The sequence below is a fragment of the Anastrepha ludens genome, chromosome 6 (assembly GCF_028408465.1).
Source record: "Anastrepha ludens isolate Willacy chromosome 6, idAnaLude1.1, whole genome shotgun sequence".
In the NCBI taxonomy this organism is placed as follows: Eukaryota; Metazoa; Arthropoda; class Insecta; order Diptera; family Tephritidae; genus Anastrepha; species Anastrepha ludens.
In genome coordinates, this window is record NC_071502.1 from 63,818,636 (window position 1) to 63,845,907 (window position 27,272).

The 27,272-nt window shown below is 36.4% G+C and overlaps 1 protein-coding gene across 8 annotated transcripts in view; it reads left to right on the forward strand.

The window, feature by feature from the left end:
- Window positions 1-27,272, forward strand: part of LOC128866821 (protein NDRG3) — a 117,411-nt gene that overhangs the window by 54,567 nt on the left and 35,572 nt on the right. For 3 of the 8 annotated variants that reach the window (XM_054107813.1, XM_054107817.1, XM_054107819.1), the window contains 2 exons: window positions 22,735-22,830; window positions 24,061-24,254. In XM_054107813.1, the coding sequence (XP_053963788.1) occupies window positions 22,735-22,830; window positions 24,061-24,254 (290 nt within the window). The remainder of the gene's footprint in view (window positions 1-22,734; window positions 22,831-24,060; window positions 24,255-27,272) is intronic. The other 5 variants (XM_054107814.1, XM_054107816.1, XM_054107820.1 and 2 more) reach the window with 2 other exon arrangements.

Genomic DNA, 27,272 nt, shown 5'->3' on the forward strand with positions numbered 1-27,272 from the left:
GAACTCTCACACTGAAGGATCTACAAACGGCCACCGCAAATGAATGACAAATCGGCCAAGCAACCTATCGATTGAAAGCCCCAATCGACCGACCCTGCACCCACATTAATTGCATATTTCTACAAGGACTACAAGAATTGTGCATGTCGAATCGTACATAGTGGTTACACCGCCGCACGCTGTTTCAACCCTGCAACCTCCACCGTTAATGGCACCAAATTATTGCCTTCCAAGCGCCAATGTATTGTAGATTTTGTTGATACAATGTTGCATTTTTTTTTGTTTTTCATTTTGCACAACCTTTAATTTTGTTGATTTTCTTTAGTTCCATTTGCTGCCACTGCTACTGATGCGCTGATGTTGCATGTTGCTATGCATTTTTCATACGACCCAGTGGTGCGTTGTGACCTGTGTGCTACTTTCTTTGACGCCCAGAAGCAACCAAGGCAGAATTTAAGTAGCCATATTTGTTAGCCATGCGGTGGTGTGCGTGCGTGATGTTCCAATGAATTTTTAATGCTTTATCGCTTTGCTGCATTACAAGTAAATACAAAATCAGGAGGTGGTAATGTGAGGTAGAAATAAATAAGTGCGTGGACGTCTGTTCTTTTCATTTTGAGTCTTACGGCAGCTTTCAAAAGTATAACTACTGAAATGTTTATATGTAACCGAAGCAGACGAAACCTCAGGCTGCGTTAGAGACATTCTTAGGCTTTACTCTTGTAGAGTGCCCTAAGACTTACGTCGTTTGTCCGCAGACAATGCAGATAAATTGTTCAACATTCTCCACTTCCTTCTCGCTCCTGCAGCTGCGACGAAATTAAAGGGAAACACCATACGCTTCCCATGTGTTTCCCTTAGGCAGTGCCCGATGATGATACCAACCCCCTATATCAATGGAAGACCAGCCTTGAAGATAAAGATGCATATTTACGGGGCAGAGTTCACTGATTTGGGATTCGTTTGCTTTCTTGCTGGCTCAGGACGAACCGCTTAGCCATCTTATTTAGAATAGCTAATCGGCGGGGGCCGTAGCCAAATGAAAGAACATCAAATAATAGAAAAAGTTTTTTCTAATAGCGGCCGCTGCTTGACAGTCACTGGCAAACCTCCAAGTCTATTTCTGTCATGAAAAAACTCATTATAAAATATATCTGTCGTTCGGAGTCGGCTTGAAGCTTGAGCCCCTGACCCACAACTTAGTCTCTAACTACGAACTCTGCTCGAAGGACACTGCCATGGTGAGGTAGCTGTGAGCTTAGGTTCAGTTGTAGCACCTCTGAATATATGCCATTTCCGACCCTATTATTTAGTATTGAGTCAAGATAGACTCTGACCCAGGGACTAGGTCCTTGACGTTATCCCATTTACATCTTTCTGGGGAACGTGTAGAAAAATTATTTTCAAAAGAAAATTGTGGACCAATGAAGCTAAGTCCCTGTGGAATCTAACTCAGTTGGGAGAATTTTTGAGTGCCCAAATCTAAAATTGTTCCGGGATAGGCCTACAAATACCTAGATTCTTAATCTACATATCTTGATCAGCTGTTTATAAATAAGTGGTCGATATGATATCAGGACACTGTCAAATGACTCCACCAATGACTTTGGCTGAAGTTGGAGACTATTACACTGTTTCATTATGGCTGAGACGTGACAACGTTAAAGCATAACTACTTTTTTGAATATCTAGGAAGCTTTCATAATATTAAAATATGGTTCCTATTCTTTAACTTTCTGGAGTTCTAAAGCGGAGCACTGTTGCCAAGTGTGCCACTACACTCATCTTGCAAAACCGTAGCCACCCATTTATCAAAACTATGTTAAGAATGTATTTGGCCTAGGTCTGGCTTCTTATTCAATTTATAGCGAGCTTCGCCATTTATATGTTCTCCTGTGGAGGGTCGAAACTGATGTTAGAATAACTCATTTCTATTATTTGAGTGTCACAGGATCGGCTCTGAGTCTAAATGTAATGCACAGAATAAGTGAATCTTCAGCATTATGGTGTTTCAGCTAAGCGAATACGACTGCACTCTTATTTGCTCTGGTTTAGTATTGCATTGTTATCAAGTTTAAAGTTGTGTTTCTAATCGGTTTTCCGATTTCTACTTGCACGCATGTCTTTACTTATCTACTCGCATTATTTGTAAGATTTGTTTACACTTCCATTTATAATTTGCAGCAACCACAAAAAAAAGTAAAACTACTGGCGCTTGCAAAAACAAGAAGGTGGGAGTGTGCTGCTACTTCGCCATCGGCATTACAATCACCACCTCAGTCACTACAACTACCCACGTCATCGATCGTGACTCTCGTGAATATTGATCATACCATAACTATGTAAGTCAGACAGAAGTTTCGCTGAGCGTTTAAGCAATAAGCCGGTACAAGTGGACCGGTCTTCGTTTACTACTGCCACTGGTTGTGTTGCTGATCGCTCGTGCTGGCGCTGACGCTGACGCTGACGCTCCATGCTTCCATTCATTCAATGAGCTGCACAGTTTTTCATTTACTTGCATTGTTAATCACTTGAACTCACCGTCACCAGTTCACACCGGTTCAAAGCCGATGCAGTCGGGTGTGAGATTTTTTTATATCAAAGTAAGCCGGCTTTAGTCAAGTCATTACAAAAACAAATACAGAAATGCTTCTTTTGTCCATATATTAAAAAATATTACAGCGTAGTCATAGTGGGAAATATGTAAACACGACAACACGAGTCATAACCATATAAATAACATTTAATAGCCCACCAAGCCAAAATAATTCAAGTCGCAGTGTTAAGTGACAAACTGGAAAAGTGTTTTTGTTGTGGAATTTCTACATCTAACCCATAAATGAGAAATTCATCACATGGCACTAGAAACGATTTTCTTCACGCAAAAATTACGTGAATATTTACTGATCTCCATGGTAGTGATATCAGAAATTGAACGGATATGGAAGAGTGATTATATCACAAAACAATTTAGTGAAGATGCGCACTGAGTGGTGAATTAGTGTGGGATTCAATTTAATTTTGACTATTGTCCTTCATGTCGTTCTAAGACTGGTGAGAGTAATTTTATACCATGATTGATATATGAAATTTGATATTCATAGCTGTAAGCAAGTATCACTTGCAAGTATACCAAAGGCTCAAAGAAGCAGTGGGGAGGTATAGCAATAGATTTTGCTGAGCTCCTACCCGCCTGTTTTCCAATGCCACAATCTTTGGAAGTGTAGTAACTCGAATCATGTTCACGGCTTGTTCAACGCTTTTTCGCATACATTTAGACCTTTACTAGAAATATAGACTGGTTATGCAATGCAGAGCTCCAGCGGAAAGCGTCCGTAAACAGCCGAATGAAAAATATCCTGAAATAAGTACTAAGGATGTAGTTACAGAAGGTAGTTTGTTGTCGTTATGCAAGGGAGTGAATTGTATGAAAAATAAAGGTTATAAACAGGGGATATTTGCGTTTCTACCATCTTCAGCTTCACAGTGGGCTCAGGCTGCAGAACATATAAGCTCACTGGCCAGGCATTATGAGGCTCGTTTTGTTTTTTACATTACTGCACTTAATTGAAAACTGCCTACTATAGAAGCCGAGTTCATGAGGATGCGTAAGACCATTATGGATGTATTTGAATATAAAATTTAGCACCATCAGCCCGATATTAGGCTTCTTAACATATTCGCTATTATTAACTGAGGTTAATTCGGAATAGAGTGAAATTAATTTTGTAGCTGTGACCACTTACTTAAGAACGCTAAATTTCGCCGAAAATACCTACTACAGAAGCCATAGTGTAGAAAATGGACAGCTGCGACATTGGAATCGGAAATAACCTATTGGGATAATTGAGTGGTTTGGCTACAAGAAAGCACAAATTTACGAGAATTCCAAAGCTTTCCGGGAGCATACTTGTTTCAGCGGGATTTGGCATTTGCTTACAATGCAGCAATGTCTCATTCTTGGTTCCAAAGCAACCTTCCCTACCAGACTGCAATACCCTTAATTATTACGATAGAGGCGTAGTTGAAGCAAAGATCAAGGTTAATCCTTGGAACACTAAGAACGCTCTGAAGGCTACCATCATGAAAGAGCTGGTCAAATAGGCAAATAAGAGCTAGCTCGTGTATTTAAGCGCTTCCGGCTTCAGCTGGTGGATGCCATTCATCAACAGGTTAAAATGTATAACTTTCAATTATGAAATGTCTACTCTCATTGTACCAAATCACGTGAAAATTTAATTAGTTAGTGCTAGTTTTATTTTTAAGCTCATTAGCTTCGCGGCAATGTCATATATACTACATATGAGACCATCAGGTCTTAGGCAATATCTTGTACTTATCAACCAGAAGGAGTGATTTTTTAAAAATTAAAAAATCATTATCCGGCATATTCATATTAGTAGTTTCAGGGAAGGCAGTTTTTTGTATAGAGAAACATGAGTTTTACGATACAATTCTTATAAAATCTTTGCGCATTGCTTCTTTTTTGTTTTTTATTGAAACGTTATAAATATTTAAATACATTTCATTCTATTACACCTAGTTCACAACTATCGAGTAATATTATTTTATTAAATTCGACAGTATTTACGGGAAATGCGTATATATCTGGAAGACAGCTGACAGAAATTTACATATATTTGCCAGTCATCAAAATTTCTGGAACAAGATCGCTTGTTTTTTTTTCGTTTAAGTCTCCGGCATTGGTCATCTAAATTGGCAAGTCGCCGAGCCTCCGGGTTAGTATATTTTTCGAGCCTTTCGGCATGAGCTACAGCGTAATGTTTGACAACTTCTGATACTAATGACATCTTGAGGTCACGATGTAAATCAGTGTTCCTCACATACCATGATGCGTTTACTGCGTTCTTTAGAAACTTGTTTGGAAATCGTTGTATTTTATCGATATGAGTTTGTTTGGCACTGCCCCATAGCTGCATACCATAAGTCCACACAGGTTTAAATACTTGTTTATAAATTAGAAGTTTGTTTTGTATGGAAAGAGGAGATCTCCTTCCAGTAAGCCAGTTCAATTTTTGCATTTTAAGGTTTAATTCCACGTGCTTTATTTTAACGTGCTCTTTCCAGCATAGTTTGGCATCAAGCGTCATTCCTAAGTACTTCGCCGTATTGGAGTAAAGAATTTTCATGCCAGAAATATATACAGGATGATATTGAATTTTTTTGTTTGTAAAATCCACATGAAGTGACTTGGCTTCATTCAGTTTTATACGCCACTTTGTAGTCCATTCGGTGATTTTGTTAACATCTTCCTGAAGTTTGCGAGAGGACAGTGTCTCATCGTCTCCAATTGCTAAAATGCACGTATCGTCGCATTGCTTCTGAATTCTTTCTTGTTTTCAATTTTATGATGAGACATTGCTCGGCCAAGATCGCAATAAACGAAAGGCTTTAGATGGAATTCGTGGATTTACAAAAGTCATATCATAAAAATTCATGGTAAAATCCTCTACCAGAAAATGCTTACACCGATCTGCCTTCTTTTGAAAATATCTGCGTTACCTACACAAAAAACATTTCTACAGACGAAAAGGGATACCCCATACACTATCTGATAATTTATAGAAAGCAAATATTCGTGTTAGGTAATTTCATACCATTGAAAGTTCAAGAAGAAGAAGAAAGTTCAAATTCTTAATATTAAATGGATATTTATTGAACAGATTTTTAAATTTTTATTACATTGTATGACAAAATCAAAGCTTTCAGGAAACTATCTCTACATTTTACATATAGTACAATATATAACGGGTTCAGCAGTTTGAGTAAAAAACAGCGGCAAACATTTTTATGCAACATTTTAAGCCTCTAATTATTCCATAAATGTGCCCTCTTCCACCCTCTTGCAAAGTTTTAGGTAAATTTGCATAGGAACTTGTGATCTGTATATCTTAGATCCATGATGCGTGTATCAGTTCTATGTAAAAACAGCGGGAAACGTTTTTGTCGACCATTTTAACTCTCTAATTTCTCTTATATAGATAAACCCTTGTTTGTCTGTTTTCTGTAAAAGAGCAAAAAACACTCTAACAGAGGGATGTAATGGTTTAAAATGTATATATTGTATATATAATTGGCGCGTACACTCTTTTTGGGTGTTTGGCCGAGCTCCGCCTCCTATTTGTGGTGTGCGTCTTGATGTTGTTCCACAAATGGAGGGATCTACAGTTTCAAGCCGATTTCGAACGGCAGATATTTTTATGAGAAACTTTTTCATGGCAGAAATACACTCGGAGGTTTGCCATTGCCTGTCGAGGGGCGACCGCTATTAGAAAAATGTTTTTCGTATTTTGGTGTTTCACCGAGATTCGAACCTACGCTCTCTCTGTGAATTCTGAATGGTAGTCACGCACCAACTCATTCGGCTACGACGCACATAGGGGGATTTGAACAATCTAAGGGGCCAAAAGTATTTTTTGGGTTTAACGTGTGCTAATGGATGCTTCTGAATAAAACCAACTAAAATAATGAACTTAAGACATTTATTGAATGAAATATAATATGAGAATGAAAAAAATATAAACAATTAAAAAAAGCATCCAATCAAATGGTATTATCTAGATTTTCTTCATCGCTACGTGAAGAAAATTCTAGGTTTGGATCGGCAGGCATGAACATTTCCAATGTTTCTGGCAGGAATGATTGGGACTTTCTTCTTTTTATTTGCCTCCTAGAGCTCATTAAGGGGTCCGAACTTAAAAGCAGGCGGTTAAAAATATCCCTGTTGCAATTTTCTCTAGTAAATTTTCGGGCAAAATCTAGCCGGTAAGAGCGGAAATGCTTATTTCAAGCTTCTGCAGCCTCTTCAGAGAGCTGGCCAATTGGTAACAAAGCACTCTTTATTATAACAGCTCCATGAATAAGTATTTTGTGCATTGTGGGTGTCATGGGATGCCACGGTTAAAGATCCACATATAATCGAGCAGTTTCTGTTGCATAAATATCATATTTTTCAAGATTAATTTTATGACCACTAGAAATTGTTTCTAGAATAACTTTCAGCCTATATATTAATTCGTAGCTGATGCCTGTTATATCGGATGCTAATTGAGGATTGTCGAAAAATCTTCGGCTTGTGTTATCGTCATTGGTATTACCGAAATTCGCCTTTGGCATATCTATTAACAATCCCGTTTCTTGGCGAAACCTGTCCTGGATCTCTTGTTTTCTCTCTTTCTCGAGGCTTTTTTCAGTTTCTGTTTTTCTTGCTCTACATTTTGCCACTCAAGTCAAATTCTGTTGCAACCAGACTGTTTATCTGATTATTGACGTGATTAATTTCTTGCTCCGTTACATCAGTAGTCTCTTTGATAAATTTAAATTTTATAGGCCGAGAAAATCGAGGAGAAGATGGTGTTGGATTTTCCCATATAGTCTTTTCCATGTTTTGGCCGCATACTAATTTTACAGGAACAAAGCAGCTTTGAAAAATGTTCGTATCTGAATCCGTATCATTTTCAATCTTTTGTTTGAACTGGGTCTGTTGGGACCCGTCGCAACCCCATTTACAAATTAATTTAAGGGTCTCACATTCTTGGACCTCCAATGTTGTTAGTACCTCTTCCAGGTAGTCCGATAATCGTCTAACGGTAAGGTCGACCAAAGGTTGCAATTCGGCTTCCGCACCTGTACTATTTACAGGGCAAGATTCTGGTGGCGGATAACACTTCTTTTTTTCTTTTTGTAAAAGACTATAACAAGGAAAGAATTTCTTATTTGTTCTTCTTATTGTCTCGTATTGGTCTCGTGTTAGATCTGCATCGATGAACATTTGCATTGCTTCCTGGACAGATAAGGGGCAAATTTTATCTTTTGATGACTTTGTTCGATAATAGGCCTTTTTATATTTGGTTGCGCGAGTTGGCGAAGTAATGATTTCTTTTAGCACATTCGAAGCATCTCGTTTTCCTAACTTTCTTAATTCTACTTGCGCAGCATGCACGATAAGGTTTTGATCAAAATTAGAGCGCATTTCCTCAGTTTTTCTTCTTTTACTTCTTTCGCTCAGATCTCCAAAAGATTTACTCGGTCGTCCTGTTCGATTTGAAGGACTGTCAGCAACAACGGGAATGGCGAAGGTTCCGTTCAGCCAAGATTCATTACTTTTTAGAAATACCGCTTCTTTATAATGAGCTTTAGTCCATCGATTTTTAAATTCTGATTTGAAATGTGCAAAATTGCTTTTCAACGTCTCAATTTGATTTTCAGAGAATCCTTTAATAGACATAAACTGATCTTTCAAGAAATTTAGCCTTGCCTCTATGTTGGGTTAATTTTCATTGTTCATGAGGTCAAACAAGTATTTTCTAGTCACAATCCTCATTCCCGATGTTCCCATTGAACCTACAACAAATAAATATTTCGCTTAATCCCTTGTAATGGAGAAGACCTTTTTCATAAAATTTTACCAACAACATTCAAAGTACTAAAATACCGTTTATCCGGACTTATCCGGATCAAATTCTTTGATGAATTGTCAAAACAAGGTACATACTAAACAATTACAATCGAATCTTAACCGGATCTATCTCGATAGTATTACTTATTGACTAACAAATATTATTTTAAGAAAAAAAAGTAGTTTGAGAAGGTGTGTACTTATAGGGTTGAAAAGTTAACTTTAATATTTGAAAATTATAAAGATTCTAATTGATTTCATTCATTACAAACCTGATGCTTCAGAATCCATAACTCTTTACTCCACTGTTGAACACAAAAACATCAAATTTCACTTTTAAAGTTTGGGTTTTGCAGGAGTGCCGAGAACAGATAACGTACACGAGGTGATACGATCGAATTCCGACTGCCGTTATCGTATGTCAAATGCTTGTAGGGTGCGCGGGAGGGGCTGGCTTTTGTTCTCGGAAGGGTCAGGTACCTCAGGAAGTCATTTTTGTAAATGTATTTATTGTTTTGTTAAATGGACTTTTGACCCCGTAGATCTTTCAAATACCTGTATGTGCGGCGGCCGCCATTTATGTAAAAAATGTGCCACAGAAATATTTGTCATAAAATTCTACTACACGACTCTTAATACACCAAAGCTCAAAATTCAACTTAAACGCTAAAAATATGTATGTGAAAGCGGACAATGTGTTTTTAAGGAAAAAATAACCTCTCAAATCGCCGATACACGTCATTATGCTGTATTGAAAGGTACAGAAGGCACAGAACAGAAACGTTGCAATACTTGCACTGTAAAAGTTTAATCACAGGTTTTATATGCACTCGTATGTTATTCAGTATTAATCAAATTTTGTGTAATTTGGTCAGGAAACTATCAGAGGTCGAGCGATGCCAAGAAACCGGAAATAACTGGAATTGTTATCGCTCGCCTAAATAAATGTAGAAGTATAATTTAATTATAAAATAATTGAAAGTAATTCCTATATTTACTCAAATTCATGCAATCGGCGAATAAGAGCAAAATAAACAGCAAAAATTAATCAGTGATGCCTAGCATACATTTTGCTTCGAAAAGTTAGCTTTTACCACTACTTCAATATTTTTAAGAAAATCGTTACCGCAACTAACAAAGAAGGCAATCAAAATGGCGAATTAGATTGAGGAGCTGTCATGCATCACGGATGCACTTATATTTGTTTTGTTTCCGCTACCAGAATTTATTGCCGGAACCGTACTATTGCTTTTGTTTTCTTTTTTGTTGTGTTGTATATTAGTTTTCATTGGATATTTGTGCATTTGCAATACTGTTGAAATGTGTTATTCGAAAAATATGCGGAGTTCGTAGAATAATTTCATGAAACTTAAACTTCGTTTATATAGCTTTTCACATAGATGGGCAATATTTGCAATATTATCCTGAATAACGCTCAAAAATGTATACACATATTCCTTTGAAGATTTCATTTAATTCAATTCTTTCTTTCTGAAAAACGCTTGGCAATGAAAGGGAAAGTTCAAGCGCGCACTTTTTTAGGTTTGCTGGGTATTTTTGGTATGGGAGAACTGTAAAATAATAAATATTAAAATAAGAATATAAAAATGTTTATAACAACTCATTTCTTCACAGAGATTGCTGTCAAGTTTTATTGCATTTAATTATTGATTGCACGAAAGTTACATATTTGTGGCAAATACGATTGAAGGTTTTAAACAGTTGATTATTTTAGTTTTGCGTGTGCAATAGTGTTGTGTAGTGGTGCTTGCGGAAACTAAAGAAATATTCGGATGTACGTACTTTACTCTTAGTGGGGAAGCCACGCATTATAATTGGAAATTATTGAGTTTGGAAAAATGCACAGCACTCATTTCAAAACTAATTTCTTAACTGAGCAATTAAAAAAAACAAAAAAAAAAAACAAAAAAAATGGAAAATCACTTATGTATGTACGCAAGGCAAATCTGTTGAAGATGATATGAGTGGACCAGCTGATTTGGAGAGTATTTCAACGACTGGATATACGAACTTTTATTAGCTATCTGATAGCGCACAACACAGTATACAGAGTTATCACCCCAGAAAAATAAGTTTATCGTATGCTGGAAACTTCAGCTTTCGTTGGCAAATCAAATAACAAAACTTCTTCTCTGTAGCTGTTCATTTATTATAGGTAGTAATGGTACCAAAATTTAAAATTTTCGGGTTTTTCTCAAGAATGATAGAAAAAGAAATTGCGGCTTCAACGTTCCGCACACTTTTTGGCTCGAGTTTGACAGTAACTTACATGGATGTGACGTCATAAACCAAATGAAAATTTAGCAAAACGAAACATGTAAAAGGTGCGCGGCTTTTTGAGTAAATTTTTAAACAAAAAAAAAAACAGTTATTTTTAGAAATGAACTGTGCAGTGACGAACTGCAACGATAGTTCAGACAAGTCGTTATTAAAGAAATATTTTCCATTCCCGTCTGATACGGTTGTAGCAAAAAATTGTCGCCAATGAAGTACTTTCAATCACAAAAACTGCAATATGAAATGGGTAAATTATATTTATCTATTTTTGTTTTTTTTTTGCATAGCAGTCGCATGTGATTTTGACCCACTTTATCTACCTTCTATTCGTACTGCTTTATTTATTTATTTATATTTGGGCATAATCTTCCACTTTATCACTATCGGGGTTTTAAATGAAGTACTTATTAAAACAAACTCTGTACAACTCGTTTATTCAAAGTATTTTCCTTTGCTAGTCACTACTTTGTTCATTGCCGAGGCAATTTTCAAATATTTTTCTCGAAATTCTTACCTGGTTTTTGATGTAATCTACGAAGTGAACCTATTTGCAGTTTCTTCGAAAGAGCGATATTGAGTTATTCCATGTGAAGTGATTCAGATATTTTAGGCATGTCCTTAACATTTTCTCAAAATTGGTTTATTTGAAGGCTTGAGTACGAGTATAATATGAATTAATCTGAAAAAAATGTTGAAAAGTTTATTCCTTCCAGATTTATTAAATTTTGAACATTTTATTATCGCGTTTTTGAAGCCCTATTTTGATAAATTTCGCTTTTAATTTGTTTAGGATGAAATATACTTTTAAGCAAAAGTTTTTTATTAAAAATTTTTTGAAAATTTTTTAATTTTGCAATTTGTGAAAAACCTTGCTAATTACGTAGCGACGCTTGGATCGAATAGCAGACGGACGTAATTTACGAGTTTACACGAGTATGCTCGCACTAGCAGCCGCTGTAGCCGAATTAGTTGGTGCGTGACTACCATTCGGAAGTGCGTAGGCTCGAATCTCCGTGTATGAAACACCAAAATTATAGAAACAGGTTTTTCTACTAGCGTTCGGCTCTCGGCAGGCAATCGCAAACCTCCGAGGGTATTTCTGCCATAGAAAAGCTACACTTGAAGAAAAACATCGGCCATTCGGAATCGGCTTAACATTTTAGGTCCCTCCATTTGTGGAACAACATCAAGACCCATGCCACAAAGAGGAGAGTGTAAACGCCAATTATATATATATATGTATACCATATATGCTCAAATATGTTCCCTAAAAGTTTTGAACAAGAATTTAAATATTTTGTAAACAAAATTATTTTTAATTTATGTTGGTCTAAAAAGTAAAAAAAGCAAAAAATTAAAAAATGGTTGGAAAACACCGATGATATTCGACTTTGAAAAACTCCACATTGTATAAATCCCAGAATTATTAAAGTTTTTTATGCAAAACATATTTTCAAACAAATTGAAGACCATGTCCAAAATATTTATATCACTTGACACAGAAACGCTCTAGTGATGACCTACCACATTCTTCTGCGGGGTAAAAAGCAGCGACAATGAAATAGAAAGCAACAATGTCGGTGAACACGAAGTGTTACCAAATTTTTTTGTACAAAATTTAAAGTATGTATTACTCTTTCGTGTTATGGCTCGGTTTCAATAATTGCAGTCGATACCTAAAGCCAGTAATGGTTTCAACAGGTTTCAGCAGCCACCAACATATTATATATAGATCGTAACATTTCAACTGTGGCTATTTGACCTAGGGTTAATTTTCCAGTGCTAGTTTAACTGTGGTAAATTTTTAAACTATATTTTATCCTATTGGGCTTTGAAACTTAGTTTAGCTGAATAGCGGAGTTAAGCTTGCATTGAAAAACTGCTACTTTGGAGTTCATGCACATTTCCAAGATTCTATAGTAATGCAATGACATGCACCTAAAGCCCCAATATAACTCCCAACTTGAGTACTGCCGGTAGCCGAAAGCGTAATTGTTGAGCTGTGAATTGTACGAAATTTGAAGTGTTTCACTTTTTGTTTGATACTCAGCAGATAGACGTATAGGGTTCATTTAGAAATACCCTACCTAGTAGTTGAATGTTTTTGCTACCAAAGGATATGCAAAAGGCCTCTTCTGTTGCTCTATCGCATTCCACATTCCATTTGGAGTTTATCCATTGATTTAGTATTTGGTTGATCACTTGCTTAGTTAATACAATGGTTCCGTTTTCATGAGAATGGTTGATGAAATTTTGTTTGCCCACCCCTTTATGGTCACGTACTGAGCGCTGCATTATCTACTGTGTTTCTTAGCGCCAAAAGCTGAAAACTCATTACTAATTTGTACATAGATTTCAATATCTGATCAGAGAGAGAATTTTGATGACGGCTTATCTATCAAAAAAGTGTAATACAATTTTTCAAATTTATTTTCTAGGTTTGTAATTCTTAATTTTTTTTTTAATTTCAGCAAATGCATTTTTGTAACTAGTTCTTTTACGATCCTTTCAAAAATTCGTGCTTTAAAATACGCCTTTACCAGCTTTGTGGCCGTGCTTTGTATTTTCCAGGGTTTCTGCTTCGTCTCATGCAACTAAATATACTCTATACTTACTTTCGCCCGCGTTTACTTCCTTTAATTGCTTAACTTTAATTACGACCGGTTAATAGACCGCAATTAAGTAAAGAAGGAAGGAAAATAAAGGCCAATAAACATTTCAAACGCAAGCCCATTCCCTTGCTGGCGAAATCTTTCGGCATTTTTATATAGTTTCTCAATGTTTGGTTAATTTTTTGTTCGTTTGCTGTGTCCTTTTCCCCAGATGTGGAGCAGCTTTTAACTCAACTCCTACCTGTACATAACCATGCATATTATTTACCTTTGCTTTTGACTACACTTTCGTTGGACACACTCCTATTGAAATTTACTTACCCGTCAAATAATACCGTCGTGGAATTATTTCAAATTTCTCTTTGTGTGTAAGTGTATAATACATAACTGAAGAGCTTTGTGTGCTTTTAGTCCTTTGTTGTATACCCATTACCTTGTTCGCCTAGGCGCCACTGCGTATTTAAGTGCCTCTGACTCAGCGATTCAGCTGGAGGGTGTGTGGGTAATTGTGTAGTGATCCCAATTTCGATTTCCGCTTGATGCTACTTGTGCTGCCGGCTTTGAAGGATTTTTGCGCCTTGCGTAGACTTACTCACATATACCCATACTAATTGCATACAGTGAAACTTTGGAGAGAAGAAAAAGGGCATTATAAAATCAAAAGAGAAAATGAAAGAGTCGTAAAATTATTTAAATACAGGCAGTACCCTTTACGTAGGGTCGTTTTAAAGTTGCTTGCTGATTACTTGAACGGTCATATCAGATTGCGTTCGCAGCAGCACTGAATAGGTTTCTCTACTGAGACTCTCCGGAATACGAAGGAACATCTCAACACACACGTTTTCGTGAATACCTGGCCTTAACTGTTTTTGGGTTAAATTTTTTCTTGCTAATCCTTTTATAGGAAGAAATCCGGCAATCAAGTACCTATCGCCTTCATTATGGAGTCTGAAGATGCCTGCGGTACTAGTAATTAATAAATAAAATAAATGATTGGCGCGTACACTTCTGTTAGGTGTTTGGCCGAGCTCCTCCTCCTATTTGTGGTGTGCGTTTTGATGTTGTTCCACAAATGGAGGGACCTACAGTTTCAAGCCTACTCCGAGATATTTTTATGAGGAGCTTTTTCATGGCAGGAATACACTCGGAGGTTTGCCATTGCCTGCCGAGGGGCGACCGCTATTAGAAAAATGTTTTTATAAATTTTGCTTTCACCGAGATTCGAACCAACGACCTCTCTGTGAATTCCGAATGGTAATCACGCACCAACCCATTCGGCTACGACGGCCGAATTAGGGACGTGATATTGAGGTACAAGAAATCATTTTTAGGTCGCAACATCTCTCCGTTAGTGTCTAATCGAATGAGAGATACAATGTGAAGTGATTCTCAAGTAATTTGGACATTAGTTTTTCTGAAAATTGGTTTAATTGTAGGCTCGAATATAATAAGGAGTAAACTACAAGATAAAATATCCGCCGTTCGGAGTCGGCTTGAAACTGTAGGTCCCGCCATTTGTGGAGCAACATCAACACGCACACCACACATAGGAAGAGAAGCCCGGCCAAACACCCAAAAAGGGTGTACGCGCCAATTATATATATATATATATACATATATATAAACTACAAGAAATCTTAAAAAGTTAATACTTTTGATTTTCTCAATGTTGAAAATTTTGGTATAGAGTTTCTTTAAATGATATATTTTCGGTTCTTTTTAACACTTTTATTAGGCTTTTATTCTAACTTTTTAGGATAGAATATACTTTTAAAACTCCTTTTTTTTGGACAAAATATTATATTTTTGTTCAAACTTTTTGGTGAAAAAAATTGTTTCATCATTTTCGAATGATGTTTTTCATTAATAGCTCAGACTATGCCCAGTAATCCCTAAAAGTTATATTCAAATCTGTACTGCAAACTACTAAGGGTGCTGCTAATTTCCTAGAGTTCTTGGAATTCGGAGAAACCTATTCGACGGTTCCCGGCCTAGCTAGTTTATAGGCTACCAAATACCCTACGATACCTCTAAGATCACCTGATGCCAATATCAGCCTAATAATGAACTGTTCAGAAGTACTCAGCGACAAATTTCAAGCTTATTGTTAGAGAAACCTCTGAAAAAGTTGTACTGTAGGGAAATTATACGGAAGTTCATAACTTAAAGTAGCTCAGCTGCTCTGCGTTTACGAGAAAAGGATACAAAAACACAATTGAGAGAATACAGAAGGTTGCACATTTATTGGGTCGCTACTCGGCCCTCAATGAAGTTGACAGCATCTGCTATTGAGATGACGTGATTCCAGATTGTTTTGTTTAGAAACAATATTTTCATTCGCACGTTTCTATTATATTCTTTGTTTACATTAATCTAACTTAACTTTTAATTTTTGTGTTTAAATCTTCGCTATTTTGAGATTATCTTCTTGAATCGTTTACTCGTATATCTCTCCTAGAATTGAATCACAGAAAAGGTGCGCTCCTTTTCAACTTCAGTTTGCGCACCTTTGCACTCTTTCATTCTTGACTAAAATACACGATGTTCAGAATATCGTACTGCTATTTCGCTCGCAGTGAATTTGGCTGAATCGCTGTGTGTGTGACGTCACATTTGCACATTTTTTTGTGTGTTTTTTTTGCAATTGCTTCCTCTTCTTCTTGTATTTTCACCTTTCTTTCACGCAACTGCACCAGTGTAATGTCATGTCCTCTGATAGGCGCAATCTTATATTATATCATTCTTGATTGAAATATATTTCTAGTTTCTCACATCCCCAAATATTTGGGAATCTATCAGGGAAGGGTTGAAACATTCATATCGGCGCCGGCATCTCTCTAATTAGCCGAAAATTATTATCCTCCAAAATTTCTTCTTTCCCGTAATCGTTTTCTTCTCTTCTCTCACTCCCTCTCTCTCTCTCTCTCTCTCTCTCTTTACTGAATATGTACTACACACTTTCTTACGCTGGAATAAGTCTCAGTGCTACGTTCTTCTGAAACACACTGTACCTTCATATATATTATGTTAGTTACATGCGTGCATGTATGTATGTATTTACAGCTTACAAACTACTACATACAAACACTTTATGACTTTGAATGAAATTGGTTGGGTTTGCAATGTTTCGGATAATTTTGGCTTAGATTGAAAGGGGTTCGCTCGTGCGTTAAGCTAGAAATTCGTTGGTTGGGTGGAGTTGTATTTGATTTGTGCTGTGGGCGCTTTGTTTCCCTCCGTAGTTGGTCAACTATTTGTGAATGGCCCAGTTATGGGTGAAACGCGCCGGTTTTGCGGCGCCTGCTTTCCAATTTTACGAGCGAATACCATTCCATTACTCTTTGGCTGGTCGATGGAACCAACTAAAACAGGACACAACATAGTTACAATGATTTTTATTTTTAGCACAAATCGAATGTACAGTTATTTTCCATCTGCCTGGTTTATTTAATAGTTTTGATATTTCGATTTTATTATTTTCTCACATTTTCTTGCCCCAATTTTCGCACAATTCTCATGCTTGTTCTTGTTTTAATGCTGAATGAATCATTTTTGTATTCTACACACATTTTTCAACACAAACATCTACCATATGCACATCTCTACACACATATTTACTATTTCACGCATACTATTACACGTATTCGCAGCTGTATGTGTTTTATTCTCTTTTTATGTAAGTGTGTGTAAATTTTTAATTTAAGCCTGCATAAGAAAAATAGCTTGCGCTTTGTGCTTTTTAAGCACAACTATTAAATATTTTCAAGTTTTCATTCGAAATACCTCTTTCTCTTGATAGTTTCCAGCTTTTGCATGCGCCTGCTTTTATGCTTCATAGTTTGGTGTAGTTTTTCACACTCGTATCCCTACTGCCAGTCAAGCATCGTAAATGATTGCCTGGCGTCTTAAATTTATTGCATTGTTTTGCAATCTTTAGTTTTTTATTTACTAAGTTTTTAATGTACTGTTAGATCTACAAATATATTTTGTTCTTTCGTTATTTGCACTTAAAAGCAACGCCACTGCTTTATACATACTAACACATTTTATGAATTCATCAATTTCACTGCTCATCTCAGTCAGGAGGAAAAGTGTCATAGGTATAAGCTAACACTAATCCGCCGTGTGAGAATGTTTTCATGTACACGAATATACAAATACATTTATACTTGTTTAATATGTACATAAACGCGTATGTACGCATAAGAAGTGCCTTTATTAATTTATTCTTCATATTGAACATTTTTAATTATAAACGAACCTGCCGTATCGTTCATACAAGGTGCCGCCAAACTTATCATGTACTTTCGTTTTTGAATAATTTTTACTTAATGCAACAAAATTTATTTTGAGTGACGGAAATCTTTATTTTAGCCTTTACGCGCTCCATTGCTTGTCTGCTTGCATACTACAGAGCTGTCTAATTCAGAAGTGTCACAGTGGTTGACGTGCGACGCCATTTGCCAAAACTATTAATTTTCCGATAGGGTCGCATTGTACTCACCTTGTACGAATCTATTGCAGATATTCTCAAAATTGGAAACCACTCCTTGCCTTAACGAACCGACAAAAAAGTAGTCAAACTATTACCAAATACACCATTTATTGACAATTTAAAAATCAACGAAGCTGAGATATAAAAAAGAGCAGGACGCTTATCAGAGTGAGGCGGAGTTGAAGCTAATAACTCAAAGTTTCTAAAGAAAGTATTGTTTTTCTTAAATACTAAATTTCTTAGTTTATCCTTTCAGCACCGCGAATGCAGCTTCCTTAATCTTCTTTGCGCCGCGATGATGAGTTCCTTGATATACAACTTGATCTTGGAGAATAAGAGACACTCGAAAGCTAAATGATGAGTGTGATAGCTTGGGAATCTTAAAAAAAAACTATTGCTTTTACGTCTAGTCCTAATTAAAAGATTTCCATTGCTACCTATTTCTTTTAGTTGGTTGCAGGATAACGCACTGTCAACTGCTAGAACCTCATAGTGGACAGACCTGGGTCAAAATCCGTTGGTCCGTCTTCGTCCGCGTGAGCGATGTGGATTCCATTCTAGTACGAGTGTGACCCAGTCATTTACACTTTATTTCTCTGAATTCCACATAGAGCAGTTTTTGACAGAGCCCCTCATTAGAAATCCAGATGTCTGGTCGGCATATTCGCAAGAAGGTGCGAAGTCGTCTGTTTACAAAGGTCTGCAGTTTGTCCAATAATTTTTTGACTCATGACTCACTACTGTAAGGCGCCACAGATCTCATATTGGAGTTAAAAAAGCGCAGTTTAATAATTTTACTATTTAGATAAATACAATGAACGATGTGAAAAATGCGTAACTGCAGCTATTCTGCAATGCTAATAAAGTAGATAATTTTTAGTGCCTTTTTGAAGCACATAGTTTAATAAGTATATACATTAAACTCTAATACTCAAAACACTTTTAGAGCTTCTAATGAAGTGTAAATGTTTCTGGTATTGCATTTTTAAGTGTTATGTGATCAGATACATATAATATATGATTCTGAAACTATATCGAGCTAAATCCAGCCAAATGCAGACAAATCTACTGAGATATCTGCTCAACCTTCACACATCTTTGGCAGACCGCCTCATTAGAAACACCAATCCGTTCCAGCGCAACCTTAATGTGGTTTCACCTAATCAGTCATTCAGCCATCGAAAAAGTTTCGCTTTATAGCATTCAGTATTTATAAATAACTTCGGCCATATGAAGATTTGTACCAATTTTCCAAGTTTAAACATAGATGGATGCCATGTTTAGCACTTAATCAAACATTATTGATTTTATCAGACTTCAATTTGGTTTCCTAAGCCCAGAGTGGCTAAGTGGCATAATACAGAGTGGTTAAGTTTCAAGGGCCGGTGTTGATTTTGAATAAAATACAATTTTTTCAGGAAATTATTGTCATTTCTCTTTATTATGATAATATTGGTATGGCTCAATTACGTATGAAATAAAATATTTGCGATGGTCCAAATTTTTGATGACGCTGATACATAATTGAGGTTCTATGACGTTAATGTGCCGAATTATCTCATCCTTTAGCTCTTGAATTATTGCTGGCTTATCGACGTACATCTTTTCTTTCAAATAACCCCAAAGAAAGAAGTCCAACGGTGTCAAATCACATGATCTTGGCGGCCAATTGACATCGCCACGACGTGAGATTATTCGGCCATCAAATTTTTCGCGCAAAAGAGCCATTGTTTCGTTAGCTGTGTGACAAGTGGCACCGTCCTGTTGAAACCACATATCGTCCACATCCATATCTTCCAATTCGGGCTATACAAATTTCGGTATCATCTCACGATAGCGAACACTATTCACAGTAACTGCTTGACTGGCCTAATTTTGTAAAAAATACGGCCCAATGATGCCGCCGGCCCATAAACCGCACCAAACAGTCACTCTTTGTGGCTGCATTGGTTTTTTGGCAATTACTCTTGGATTATCATTCGCCCAAATGGGGCAATTCTGCTTATTGACGAATCCACTGAGGTGAAAATGTGCCTCATCACTGAAGATGATTTTCTTCAAAAATTGGTCATTCACTGTTGCCATTTCCTGCCACCATTCTGACCATTGACGATGCTTGAAATGGTCAAGAGGCTTTAGTTCTTGAGTCAATTGCACCTTGTAAGCGTGTAAATGCAAGTCTTTATTCATAATGTTCATCAACGACGAGCGTGAGAGGTGCAATTGTTGGGCACGACGACGAGTTGAGGTGGACGGCTCTTCAACCACACTGTCGCGAACAGCAGCAATATTTTCATGCACTGGTGTTTTCACATCTCCTACAGATCCAATTTGCTCAAACTTTTGCACAATTTTTCCGATAGTACGCACATTTGGACGATTAAATTGACCGAAAAAATCACGAAGTGCGCGATATGCATTTTGATTTGAACGCCCGTTTTCATAATAAGCCTGAATAACTTTAACGCGTCGGTCGATTGTATATCTTTCCATGATTCGCATTGAGTTAGTCTGAAATTGAAAAATGTGAAATGAAATGGAGAAAAAAACTTTACGTTTAGGTGTGGTTCACATTCAACATCGGCCCTTAAAATTTATCCACCTTTATACTTTAATTACAGCGCAAGTATGCCAGATTTCTACTATACACCACAGCTAACTTTTCGAGCTTACCGCTAAGTTAGGTTAGGTTGAAGGGGCTGTCATGCGGATCACACTGAAGCTTATAACCCATTGTAACGCCGCTACCCACGCGGCCAACTGTCCTTATCTCTTCTAAAACCTGTGTGTGCTTTTCATAAATTTTAGAATATCCAGAACTGAGATCTTCCAATTAATTAAAAAATTGTCTCCCAAAATAAGACTACTACGTGTGAATAGAGCCATGTATTTGCATACCCATCCTTTGGGCGTGCCTACCTAATATGTAGTGCCTCGTTATAACTGAGATCAGTGTGCTGAGACGGTGCTTATTTTGGCTTAGCAAAGATTCTGTGCGATTAGCATTGAGAATCGGCCACAATTATGAGACGATTGCAATATTAAAAGTGGAAGATAGGGAAAATTCTCCATTTAGACCAATAAGTTCGCCCTATACCTCTGTCAAAGCTGGATGCGCGTTTGACAACATTGTGGTTTGAAAATTTTGAACTTTGAGAATATCTGCAACTAACGTAAGGTTTATTTATAATTTTAATTCCTGAACTCAAAAAATAAGGGCATTGCTTATTCATATACACCACATAAAATACTAATATAAATTATCGCTTTTCACACTTTTTTGAATCAGAAAACATACATACACACACACTCACAATATATTATTTACATTTAATAACATTACTGTGCTGAATTCTACATTTCAAGTGTTTCCTTTATTGGGATTTTACGCTTTAAGATCCCTTTAATTTGTTTTTTATAAAAATAAGTTTGTATTTGGCTTAAAACGATAATTATTAGCGAGTTTTGCTTGAGCTTTTAGAGACTTTTGAGGGAGTGTATTGGACTAATGAAGCTGTTTTTATTTTATGTATTACACAGAAATTAAATAATAAATCACCTAACTACAATACGTAGGAGCACAAGATGAAACTAGTTTAGTAATCTACATCGAGGTTTTTAAACGAATTAATATCTTAAAATGTTAGGAATAAATTAAATCGAATAATTATAGTTGAAAAAAACGAATATTTCTCTAGATGGTTGATTAATCGAAATGTAAAATTGCAAAAGATGTGTAGTATACTCTTAAATTACAAAAGAAATTGAATAATTATATAATTTGAATCAAAACCAAACTTATTTGCCTTGATTGCGCTTATGCAACTTTTAAGATTATGTACATACATATATACAGTGTGGTCCAAATATAGTTTTATTTTTCAACCATAAGTTGTATTGACCAGTCAGCTCACTTGCAGTTGAAATTTTGACCGCTAGTCGGTAATATGACGCCATAGAATAAAACTAACCTAATAATGCCTTAAAAGCTTCGGAAAAGTATCAACGATGATGTGGCCGCTCTAGCCAAAAAGTGCACTTGAATTCAATAGCATCGACTAACAATTAATTTGAATCAAATTATTCAACATTTTGCACAAAGCTCTCGGATGAATAGCTTAAAAGTAACAATTGAATCAGGCTTGGGAGCTCGAGCGGTGCAACGACTTTGGCCGAAAACTCCTCACTTCTAACAAAGTGAATTGCCAATTGGACAATATTAATAAACGAAATTGTCAATAGTAATAAATATGGCCAGGTATGTCATTTTGACGCTTCAAAGCTATGATCACTGCTTACTCGTATTTGTAGACTGAAATTGAATACATGGGCTGAGTTGGTGTTTGATTTGAGTCATGGCATGGCGCTCGACACACGCAGCTTATTTAAAAATATATATTTTTGCACTAAAAATGATGATGGTGTCATCAGCTTTTTCGGCCGTAACGACTGTCCACCTCGAAACACTGTTTAATACATAATGATTCAAGTTTACAAGTTTACAATGCCTTGAAAATTGTAGATACATGAATGAATGCACTTCTTCAAAGCCACTGGAGCAGCCACATCAACGAAATTGTATGCTTTAAATACCTGGCATATTTTATCATTCAGGTGAAGCAAACCGCATAGATTCTTGTTCATTTTGTTAAGAAAACTTTTTTTTTGGACTACCCTGCGTTTGCAATCTAGAAGATAAAAACACTTTTGCGTACTTCTGAATTTGATTTTATATGAGTTAAACAAACTAAATAGCCACGGCTCACTATGAAAAAATATAAAATCCTTATAATTTTCGTTGGTAGATTTTCCCAACTCTAAAAGCTCGCTAAACATCGCTTTTGATTAACGTTTAGGTTTTTAATTATTTTTCTTTGAAAATTGTTTTCTTTGCGCTTGCATGTCTATAGTATTTATTTCAGAGACCGGGACAAAATCGGTAAGCCACTGAACACGAAGATGCCATCTGCGCCGACACACACGGCCGAGGAGGCACGTTTGTTGGGGTAAGCGCGCTGAAAATTACGTCTACAATAAACTACAATTACAACTAGCAACTACAGCCTACATAATAAATAGCTTTTCATCTCAAGTCAAAAAAAAAAAACAAAACCGAAAACAAAACAAAAAAACATCTACAATTAATCAAGTATACAAAATTTATGTAAAACTGAACGACTTTTGTAAAACAGTGGAAATTCCCGAATCCTTGCTATCGAATAATTTACATGTAACACCTCTCCTGTGTGCCTTTTTAAAAAATTACTAAATTTTTTTTTTTTAATAAAACTAGATTTCTTGTATGACATATAATTTTCTGTACTCCTTTAGCTTTAGATTCTTCAAATAAGTTTTTGAGTTTGTATGAATATTTTTTTCATATTATCCCTCGGTTTAATTTGTATATTCTTTATTAGCTTAGCATTAACTTTTATTTGAAAAACTTAGCTTAGCATTCGACTTGAAACACGTAGCTTAGCATTTGTATGATAGTTTTTGAATTTAAGCAATTTTGCCGCATTAAAAAGCATCCTTAGCAATATACAAAAAAAAAAAAACCAAAAACATCCGAGGAAAATTGCATTTGAGTATTTTAGAAATGTAAGATCTAGCAATAGAGACACGCCCGTTATTGCCAATAGCAATGGATTTGACTCGACTCTACAGAACATAAGCCTGCTCATATACACTTGCCTGATCTACATACAAGTACATAGATGAACATACTCGTACATAGTGCATAACCATACATATATAAAACTAATAAACAAATTTATACGTACATAAATAAAAAAATGATATTTTGTAAATGCTGAAAATTGCTAACACACACCACCTGATGGAAAGGAAAATACTCCCAATATACCCAAACATCCAGTTAGAATGTAAAACTCACAAAACCAAAGCAATTGCATAAAAAATCAGTATCAGTTCTACACCAAAAGCTCAAACTTTCCTTCTTACACACCAAGTGTTCAGTTCCCAATTGGATAGTCATAATAACCTGCCACCTAAGTAGTTTCATACCTGTACCAAACAGTGTCCACGTAGCGATTCAAACTTTTGTATTTATATGTACACCTATAATGCCCAACAGTCAGTTACTTATAATAAGTCAGGTTATGCTATAAATACTGTATAGTATATAGGTCCATTTATACATATGAATTTATTTACTTAATTATTTTTGAAATGCGATAGTTTGTACTAAAGTGCTTTTATTTCCATCCCTGTAGCACCATGCCCATCGACCCTATGGATGATATTGAATTGCGCTCTGTGCAGTTGCAATTCCCTAATGCACGCAACTCTATATTGGAGGCATGCGATCAACGTCGTGTGCCCACCGATAAAGGGGATATACATGTGGCCATACAGGGTGACACCTCAAAGCCAGCGATTTTGACGTATCACGATCTGGGATTGAATTGTGAGTATGAATGATTTTAAACTTTTTTAAAAACTTAGATAAATACTTGGATAATCTTATGATGGAAACGTAGTCGGCTTACCTATTTACTGCGGAGGTTATTTTCATGCAATATAAAGGGTTTTTCAATAAGAGCGGGTAGATGTTGAAATAGAATGAAATGGCGTTTGCTGTGTGGCACGTAGCGCCGTCCTGCTGGAACCACATGCCGTCTAGGTCCATATGGTTCAATATGGGCCATAAGAAATTGGAAGGGCCACCACGTCTACCGAAAAATGGGCGCAATGCGCGCAACGTTTGCGTTAATGAACACTCATTTTGATAATAAAGTTTTATCATTTGAATGTGCTGTTCAATCGTGTAACTTGCCATGATGATTTGGCATAAGCAACTAAATAATAAACAAAAGATTTGACAGATGTCACCAAAACAAAATGGCTGCCACAGGCGCCAAAATCGACCCGCGCCAATTGAAAAACAGAATGATTATTTTCATAAAGAATTTGCACGATTTGCAATCGTTGCTCAAGTGTGTAGCTTTCCATAATGAAGTTTACAAATAACAAGCGAAAAATAAAAAATATTGCGTCGTTCGCCCTCCTTATCGGAAAAAAGTTGAAGCGCACCTATTGAAGCCCCCTATATTATACAATTGGGTTTACATATTCATACTTATATATTTCGGGTGTTTGGCTGAGTTCCTCCTCCTATTTGCGATATTCGTTTGGCGTCTTTCACAAATGGAGGGACCTACAGATGGTTTTTTATGAAGAGATTTTTCATGATAGAAATAGACTCGGGGGTTTGCCATTGTCTACCGAGGAGCGACACAGCTAGGCTAGAGAAAACTTTTTCTGTCAATTCATGCTTCGTGATCGGAATTTCGAATTTGGGCCTTTCCCCATGGTAGTCAAGCACGAAGATTTTTTCCTGAAAAGATTTCTGCAGAACAAAACAATTATTGGTACTACTTTTACGAAACGTCTGGTTTCCTTATGGAACAAAGATAATGCTGCAAAGTATATGACAACATAATCCTTTAGTTTCATAGTTCCAAGAATTTTTGTGATAAATAATGTGATAGAGTGAGAACTCTTGGTCAGGTAAGTGAAAGTTTCTAGTATGGGATCGTTTGCATGCTGATCAAATGCGCTTAGTGATATTGTTTTTAAACACCATAATGAACCTTGATAGTATTTCTAGAAGAACGTCAAGATTTATCACTTTGAAGCCATGCAATTTCTCACTGAAACACACCTCCTAAAAAACATTTCCAGCATCAGAGCTAAAATTGTATCGAGTGATAGTGAGGGCGAGGGGATGATAGGATACTAGATTGTGAAGTTAGAAGTAAAAAAATGAGCGTAACTTTGAGGCAAAATGAAAAAGCAAAATAAGAGTTAAGATTAGTAAACGTAAATAAAAAAACAAATATTAGGTTAGGTTAGTGTAAAGAAAGAAAACAATAAAGAAGTGAACAGAGTGAAATTTCTTTTTGTAAATAAAAATTGAAAATAACAACTGATTCTGTCGAAATCTCTGAAAATCCAAGAACAGCTTTTATTAGAGAAATGTGTAAATTGCTTGGTGGTTTAATTTCCAAGAGCCTTGGCTGACTAATTTGTAGGTATTAGGTGAATAGATGAGCAGATGTTGTTCTTGAAGTGGTTGACTATTTCTACTGAAATAATGTTAATAAGTGACTAGCGCCGTTTTTTACCACTGTTCTCGTGTGATGCCTTCTGTTTTTTTCGAAGTGAAACTTCTTAGGCGTCGATGGACGAGCGAGAATAGAGAGTAAAATTTCAAAGCCATGCAACGTTTTAGGCATTTTCGTTCCGCGAGAGAGAAAAAAGATATAACGTAGAGGAAAAGGAGAGAGAGTGAGCTATACCTCATTTATATCTTAGATACACTTAGGCTATTTTTCCTGAGTTTTTTATTTCTAATGAGAAATAACACTGCCCACTTTTTAGCGCTTGTTTGTTGGTGCAAACATGTAGGAAATATGTTTTTGGTGCCTACTTTTTGGCGTTATATTTCCTTGCTGCTTACTGTTTGGGGCGTTTTGTTGTCCCAAGTTTTTGGTGTTTTTTTTGGTGCCTACTTTTTGGCGCTTATTTCCGTTTCCCGGCTAGTGCTTGTGCGTACTATAAGTGCTATTCATTCCGGCGTCGGATTTATTGGTATTGCCTTGCGGTAATTTATGCCGTTGCTACGGTCCTGGAGTCGCTGCGATTGTGCGGGTGATAAACGCGAGTAGTTGTTGCCACGGCTTGTGTCCGGCGTTTAGCTACACCGGTCGACCCTTCTCCGTTCTTTGTAAATTTTGTCTATTTGTATTCTCTGTAAATGTTGTGAATTTATTTAGATATATATTCTTTCTCTCTCTGTCTCTCTCTCTCTCTCGGGTCTCTCCCTCTTTCTTTATCTGGCCTGAAAGTTTCACGCACTGTTTTTCCATTTCGTGTTCTGGTTAAACCTGGATATTCGCATAAATAGTGGAAACGATTTTTTTTTCAGTCGCACCGCTTGACAGCTTCTGAAAATGGGATTGAAAGGAAGGTTGAGTCTGGCTGTATGATACCCTACTTTTCAGTGACCTGTAAGAGTTGCAGTAATACGAGAATTAAGCATCCTAGCTTTTTGTTGTTGTAGTACATGTAGTTAATTGCTTCCACCTTCTTTCTGCTAAAGCATAGTAGTGGGTAGCAACAGCCACCGCCTCTGCTATGTCTAGTGCCGAATCTTTTCTTGCTAGCTCGTCTGCTTTCCCATTACACTCTATATTCCTGTATCCGGGAACCCATATCAGAGTAATTTCAAGCCAATGACCAAGATATTCTAGTTCCTCTCTCCACTGTGAAACTAGTGTGAATAAAATGGAGTTGGAATTTAAGCCCTTAATAGCTGCTTGACTGTCTGAAAAGATAGCTACTCTTGCACCAATTTCTTTGTTGTATTTTTGTGATTTGCAAGCAAGCAGGGAAGCTAATAGTTCTGCTTTGAATACGCTGG